The following is an 8,169-nucleotide window of genomic DNA, read 5'->3' on the forward strand; positions in this document are numbered from 1 at the left end:
CAAACTGTTCTATAATTCTATGATTCATATGTAATATGCAAGTACTATATGGTGATGATGGAGTGATAAAACTTTTGTCAGCATGAGTTTGGAACAGTCGTATTGCTTGTGAGCATGGAAGCCAAAAAAAAAGACAGAATGGTACATCCTAAGCATCAGTGTGGAGTTAAACCTCAGCACCTTTTAGCCTAGCTAGCTAATATCTATCAGATTACAGATATGCCGACTGATTTACAGGTGATTATTGTGTGGCCCAGATTCCTGAGGATAATATAGTAAACAGGAGACGACATTCATGAGAAAGGAGGAAAATACACTGATGAGAGACACCTAAAATTCCAGATCTCTGAGACAATTTAAGAACTTTGCAGAACCAGATCTGTGAACAACTTAAATCTTTCATTCTTAACAAATCAGCAAAGAACAGAAGATCCAGCGTATCCCCTAAATATCAAATATTTGGAATGAGAAACAGTTGAAATATATGCTTGTTTAAGGAATATTTCCCCAAAGCTAAGAGAAGGACACAACCCAGGAAAACAGTACTCACCAGAATGTCCCTTTGTCCCTGCTTTCTGTATCTATGAACCCAGATTCCAAAAACATGTCCTTGTAAATTCGACCAACCAGGCAGTACATATCTGAAGCTACTTGGTCTTCCTGTTCTACCAGGGGAATCATAATTTCTAGAGCTTTCTGTCTGTCTCCAGGCAGATTTCGCCTATTAAAAAATAAAAATTTTGATTAAAAAAAAAGAACAAGAAATACTTGTTCATGACCATGTTTGAATATATATGTATGCATAAAAAGTGCTTCTAGATACAATGGACTATATTATACATACACACTTCACCCCCTTCTTCCTTTCTCCCCCTCCCCCTCTTAATATCATGGGACACCTTTGTAAAGCCCCCAAACACGTTTTCACTCTCTCTCATGAAGCATTAGCTAGACCAAAGCACGAACAACAGCAATAAGAGCCTCAAGAGGAATTGTTAGAAAGATCATGTGTTACTTTCTTACGAAAGAGAAATTAACCTAGGTTTGTGTATCTTTCATAGTAATTCATGCTTTAAAGGATGAAAGATTCCATCCTTGGAATTTCTGGGTCTGCTGGGGTTTTTTTGTTTGTTTGATTGTTTTATATATACATTTTGAATGTGAAACAAAAAGAATAAAGCTCAAACCAGACTTAATACCCATGATAGGAAGGGTTAGGAAGTGAAGCCAATGAGGTAATATTAACAAAAGTACTTCAGACAAATAAACCACATAATTGCAAGCATTAGACACTTCCTGGTGACTCACAGTTTGAATACATACAACAATCAGTATCAAGAGTTTAGAAATTCTTACATATTTGGGTAACTGAACAAGCAAATGACTCCTTTCTCAGCAAAAACTGTTCTTAAGTGGCTTGGGGACAGTGCCATGTTCTTTTGAAAAACTGATTATATTATATTAGTGACAACAATTTGAATTGGGGGGAATATATAAACGTGGTTTTGCATCTGTCTTGCAAGCTCTGTATTGAAGCAGCTTGCAAGAGAAGGTACCTCAAAGAAAAAAAAAACACATCAAAAGCCACAGCCATCTTAAAGCAGATACTACTTTATCAGACGTTCAGTAATAGATTATTTTCTCCCCTCTCTACAAGAACTTATCAAAGTTTTGCTGCATCTGCACAGGCAGTGTCATTGTCAAACCTTGGAGATCAGAACATGTGTACCAGGACATGAGCTCGTGAGCTCTGAGCTCACGTATGCTTTCTCCAGAAGGAAGTGATGTGGAAGAAAAGGTTTAAATCAAGCAGAAGTGGGTAACAGAGGAAGAATGAGTACTTAAATCATAACAAAAAATAATTAAGAAAACAGAGCAAAAGCACTTGTTTGAGCAGACAGTATAAACTGCTTTCCTGAGCGAAAAACCAGGAGTATGAGAATCTGCATGCTGGGCCAACCTCTACTAATGGCTCAGCCTGATGAGGATGTGCAGAGTATTCCAGACCTGCCTTAGCTCAGGAGACGTCCTCTACATTCCCACTAAGGAGAATGCTACAATTCGCCCAGGTCATACACCAGAGCACAAACATTTTCATGGCTGTCAAATTCCAGTTGAATTTACAGTCTGGAGAAGGGAGGGAGAGAAAAATCTGCTCTGAACTTCTTTGGAGCTACTGTGTAGGCCTTCTGTATGCCAGATACCTTGAATGGCTACATCTTAGTCAGACCTATAAAACCAGACCATTCAGACCACAAGAAGTCCCAACAGAACCAATAAAGTATAAGTATCTGAAAAGTTTATACTGCAGTTTTGCAGTTTTATTGCACCGGTGAACTAGTCAAGTCTTGTTTTCAAAGGTGACTTTGTTTTATAAAACAGTCACCTTGGGGTCTAAAAATCCTGTGAAAACTGCAAGGTACACCTAGTGACTTTTGTGAAGGCTTTGAGGAAGTTGCAGATATGTGCTCGATCATTTAATTTGCAAAGCTTTACATTTTTATGGCAAAGCAGGAACAAAAAGAGCACTGTATTTATACCTTCATATAACCAAGTATATGAAGAGTAAGAAAAGACCCAGGCATTTTATTCAGACAAAACAATGGCAGATAGCTTTTTTTGTTGTTTTATTTTTGTTTTAAAAATGGGTTTGCTTTTTTCCTACTAATTACTTGCAATGTATTTTTGACATCGCTTTGACATGATACGCAGTTTTTGAGCCTTCTTGGAGAACCTGAACTATAGTATTCAAATCTGTGTGAGAAACAGAAAGTTCTGTAGACATTTTCTATATCTGAGAATTTCAACGCCTGCTGACACCTGGTCTACTCCTTTAAACATCAGTAGCAAAATGTTCCTTATCATTACAGCAAGGGAGCTGAAAACCTCCATAATGTGGTCTGAAAAGCTCAGCATTTTAGGTGCCTTGCCCAACTACCAGTATCCTAGAAAAAATTCTAGGTTTGGGTCTCATCTGACCCAAGAAAGTAGAGCATGTTGCTCCATGTGGCACATTTTGTGCATGTTACCAAAGAACATGAAAAATAAGTTGTTATTATAATAGAATAAAATCTTCTGATAGACATTTGATGACAGTTCTCCTCCTGTCTCCTGACACTACCAGAACTCAGACTTGAATGAGATGATGTGTAAGTTAGCACAAAAGCTGCCCCACTGCCACTCATACAGCAATGTTAAAAAAGTATTTTACAGAGGTAAAATAACCTCTAGGTATTTATTGGCTCCAATTTAGGTACTAAAATGAAAACGTGATGCAAACCTATGGAAAGACAAGCAAACATGCTAAAGGAAAAGAAATGGAATTTGGCAGTACAAGAATAAAGACAGCTTAGATTGATCACGAAGCTCAGAGTCCCCACAGTTGCTTCAATGAAAACCCTAGACCTACGTATGAAAATTCCAGTAGGGAACTCCACCCAGGATTACCCAGCCTGTGTGAAGTTCACAGTTCTGATTTACTGTTAAACAGTGGAAAGAAGAGCAGATTCTTACCTGTTCAATGCAAATGCATAATGCAGCCTCACGTGGTGGTGGGAAGCCAAGTCAAAAGTAGGCAGTTTCTCTAAAGTTTTCACTAGTTTCACAATGGAATCATAATCCTTCCAAAAGAAGGGAATAATGAAGTTTTAAGTGGCTGTACTGAAGGATGACTATATAAACTCCTCTTTGAACCAAGCACCACTTATATCATACTATGAAGTATTTTCCGTTCACTGAAAGTTCTATAGATCTCAGTTTCTTCAGCTTCAACTGTAAGTAGCCTGGCACTCTTCAGCAATGTGAACATGCACAGTATTTAGCAGGGAAACACAATTTGGGCTCCTGTACTGCTTCACTGTGGACCTGTGGAAACTTGAGTGCATCTATTTAATGACTGAAGTTAGCTTCAGGGGCTGAACGCAGCAGAGTTCAAGGTGTACATAAATTTCAATGGTAGCTGCATCTGAATTAAGGCATCCCAAAACTGAAGTAGGCCTGCGCCACAAAACCAAAAGTCTTTCAGTACCACAGTTTTTAAAGTTGCTTACTCGCTGACATATTTTAAAGAAACCCAAACAAAACCAGAATTAAAACCAAATCACTTCCAAATGTTTAAGGAGCAACAGTTGAAATTATGTGTTGCAAAGTAAGCAATTATTAGCCCCATTCCAGAAGCTGAAATGCATATGAACATGTTATGTTTCCAACGAGAAATGTCACAAGCACGGTGACAAAGAATACATATACATACCAGTAGCAGAATGCTACCACAGCCTTTATGTAGGACACACTGTGGGCTATTCATCACACAGTAAGGCTGAGATGGAGAACAGTTATTACAGGCTGTGTACTTTCTAGGTGCTGTTAAGACAACACTTTTCTGCTACGTAAAAGGCACACTATGAACAGTCTAGCTACAAAATAAAGTCAAAAGCATCAATGAAGATTCTGTAAAAGATTTTTACTAGTGTCCATTATTCATACAGTTTGTTAGTAAATCTCTGGGAAAATACATTAAAAATTTTACTGAGAATGGAATTAAATTTACTGTGTGGTAGGTGATCTTAGAGCATAGGATTCATACCTGAATGTCTCTGTAGGACAGCAGCAAGTTTATTACAATGTCAGCAGACAAGACTTCAACATTATCCACTCGCTGTCGAATCCTTGCCAGCTCCGCTGCAAGCTCTTTGCCCGTGTAGAGGTTACGGGCCTTCCTGATGTCATTCAGAATGGATTCCCGGAAATACTGACTAGAGAGGAACAACTTGACATCAGCAATTTGGGAAAGGTCCCTTGCGTTTGTTTTTCTGGCCCTGCAGCTCTCCCACAACGTATATGTGGAATATTTATTGGCAGAGCAGCGTCAGTGGAGAGGTTCGCTCAAGCTAAATTATTCATTATCGATTTGCCGCAACAGAAGGCAAAACATCGCATCACCCTGGAGCAAGTCTGACACCCACAATCCCAGAAGGACTATCTGAATTTTACGTACGGGTACAAAAAGACAACTCACCTTGAGCTAGCCTGTGCCACCTTCAAGAGCTGAATAAATCGATCCACCAGCGGTAAGCATATCGGACCCAGCAGCGACTCAAAACTGGGCTGCATCAGCTCCGTCAGTCCCTTCATAAAACTGCTATCGCAGCAGTACACCTTGTTATGGGGAGTTATCATATATGGAACAAATATATAGTTACCAGTGCACATCTGTAGGATTAGGGCAAGTATGGTTTGACAAGCCTAAGACAACTGCATTTACTACGTGCAAGATTTCACCTGTTAAAGTCACAGGGAGATCTGCTGCTTCCTTCATCAAGACCAGGATTTTACCTATGAAGCCTAGGATTACATAAAATCCGTTTTCATCTCAAATATGATATACACCTGATGTGTATTCTTTCAGCTTTCTGAACTGCTTCCTGTCAGATGAGTCTTTGCAGAAGCATCACATTGACCTTAGAAGAGTCAGTACGTGAGCTCAATAACAATATGAACCTGAGGGTACCCTCAAGTCACATCCCAGTCACCTCAGAAGGGTTGGCAGGCTTGAGTGAAGCTGACGTACACTCTATGCAAGGTGACTGATGTTCAGAAGGGAGCAAGCACTCTGCAATTCAGTATAGTTAGGCACACAGATGTTGAAAACAACACGTGCTAGTTGCCTCACAACAGGAAAGCTGCAGGGAAAACGAATCCTCGTATGAACCACAAAATGACTCAGATAGCAGGGAATTTAGTTTGCCTTTGTTATGCTAAACTATGTATCGAATCTTCATGGCCAGCGGGACTTAAAACCATCCATATTTCAAAATAATCACATAAGAAATATCTTTGCATGACCAAACTTTATGGATTTCTATATCTCAGTGTATGACAGTCTGCAGAAAACCAAGTTTATCTTCTAAGGAAAGAGGGAGGCAAGATGTCTAGTGCCCGTGGTACATGTGTGAGTACAGTTTTACGCACATGGAGTTCTTGCTGAAAATTTGTGGTTCTGAAGGGTCTTAACTATGAGACAGTCACAGTCAGGAGTTCTGCCATTTGGCTCTTGAAGCTCAGACTTCACTACTGAAGTGGCCAGCAGGGAAAACCCTGAGGAAGTAATTCTCAAAGCCTGTTATTTTGGTACCCCTAAATTACTTCCAAGACTAATTACTTTCTGGTTAGCTGCTTCTGCTCTCCCAGAAGTCAATACAGCAATGAGGACATCACTTCAGAGACCCCCCTGGCAAGCTGAGCTCCATACATTGAGACACCAGTGACTGAATAGGTTTCAAATGCATAATACCAGCTGTGTGCTTCAAACATGCATTTTTAACGTGCATTATCGGATTTAAAAACATGGAAGGATTCAGGTACTCTAGTTTGTATAAGTGTATGTGTATGTCAGTAAACATATGTTTGTGTACAGATCACAAACTGCCTATGAAAAGTACAGGAACTACTTTTTTTTTTTTGTTATACCTATTACACCAGGAAACTGTAAGATGTCACTATAAAGGCAATCCCATCCACACTTCTGAGGGATATTGACAAACTCTGTAAAACTTAAAACGAATAGATGAAAGCATTTACATGAGGTCCATTGAGCTCAACTAACCCAGAACTTGGTTGGAGATTACTGCATACACAGACTTGCACAAGGATGAATTTATTCTTCCTCCCCAACAACTGCAAACTATTAGAGCCGAATAGCTAGGACACATCTTTCTGTGCCGAGTGCTGCAAATTCAGCTCAAAAGGAAATGTGAGAACTGGGAAGTGTATGACAATATTTTTAATAAACAATTAAAGAGTGTACTGCTAGAACCCAAACTGCTTGTCTTTACGATGAACTGAATGAACACTTCTGCCCAAGAATATGCTAGCACGTAAGGCTTTCAAGACTGCAAGGATGAACTTTGACCCTGCTAAAACCTAGTAAGGCCCACAGTCAAAAGCAGAGAGGAAACTGAGTTTCTTGGAATTGGTTTCAGCAACTACAGGACCAGGGTGGGCAGCAACTGGCACTGGAGCCACTATTAATCACAAGCAGACTACTCTCCAACCTTCCTTTTTAAGTGAAGGAGAAAAAGTTCAGGAAGTCGGAGCCAAAAGAAAAGGTGAAGTAGCTACAGATATCCCAGGGCAAGCATTTTACTTCCTGACGTTTATTCAGTGCATTAAAAATAAAATCAAGACTGCTTGCAGGAAGGCTTCTCAGACCTTTGGCACACTGTTTCCAAAGCTCAGGTCTTAATTAAAAATCGACTGAAAAAGAACATGTCCAGCTTTTGAAATCCACAGGGCCCAAAGTTTATCCTGGCGTAACGGTCAGGCCACCTACAGAGACAGTACTGGAGTCTTCACAAATAATCCTACAAGCATGAAAACTACTCTTCTTCCCAAGGCCAAGTGCTTGAGCCCATTCCTGACCTTATAAACCAATCTTGAGAGCACCTTCTGTATGAAGTAGGTACCTATTTCAGTGGAACAAGAGAGCCAGCAAAAATTAGTTCACATGCATTTTTCCTGTTACTTCAAGGACTTAAAAATAAGGCTGGTTATAGTCTAGAGCTTGATGTAGAAGACATGTAGCCTTTGGAAGCAACGGACAAGGAAAATCTTAACAGTAAAAGGCAAGAGAAACCACTACATGGGAAGAAAACAAGAAAATAAAACCAATTCACAGTTGTTGAGGGTTTCCAGGTTTCTCAGGGAGTTGTCTCAAGGCAGAATCTCACCTTGATCCTCAGTGGCAAGTAGGGTGGGAACACAGTAGCCTTTCCCTCAGCTGGCGTATGAATTTGGTTAACTTCATCTATACAGTTACATTTTGTGGGGAGTGCTCTCTCTGAAACCTCACAAATTTGGCTGAAACTCATCAGACAGACACAGAAAGAGGGTGGAGGGTGAAAAAAACAGTACAAGCTCTTAAGTTTCATTTCCTTAGGAAACAGGCTTTAAAAAAAAAATCCCACACAAAACCCACATGCAGTATTGTTAAGAAATACAAGAAATACTGACCTAAACTTCACTTTCCTAGTTAAAGAGTACCTTAGATATTTAACAGCTGATCCTGACAAAGGCAGACATGCAGTAGCTCTGGTGACAGGGAAAAGAAAGAATCATAAGTTAATATATTATTTACTAAAGGTGGTGGTGGAAGCAAGAGGAACAGCGACG

At 39.7% G+C, this 8,169-nt stretch overlaps 1 protein-coding gene across 1 annotated transcript; it reads right to left on the minus strand.

Moving 5' to 3' along the window:
* Positions 1 to 550: 550 nt before the first annotated feature.
* Positions 551 to 5,178, minus strand: LOC104511148 (mitogen-activated protein kinase kinase kinase 5-like; the record flags this gene model as incomplete). Its single annotated transcript, XM_010153643.1, has 4 exons — positions 5,018 to 5,178; positions 4,586 to 4,754; positions 3,514 to 3,620; positions 551 to 721 (listed from the first exon to the last, which is right to left on the minus strand). Coding segments are annotated over exons 1-4 (608 nt in total), but the record flags the coding sequence as incomplete, so codon positions are not given.
* Between the last annotated feature and the right edge of the window lie 2,991 nt (positions 5,179 to 8,169).

The sequence above is a fragment of the Eurypyga helias genome, unplaced genomic scaffold, assembly GCF_000690775.1.
Source record: "Eurypyga helias isolate BGI_N326 unplaced genomic scaffold, ASM69077v1 scaffold18620, whole genome shotgun sequence".
Lineage (NCBI taxonomy): Eukaryota > Metazoa > Chordata > Aves > Eurypygiformes > Eurypygidae > Eurypyga > Eurypyga helias.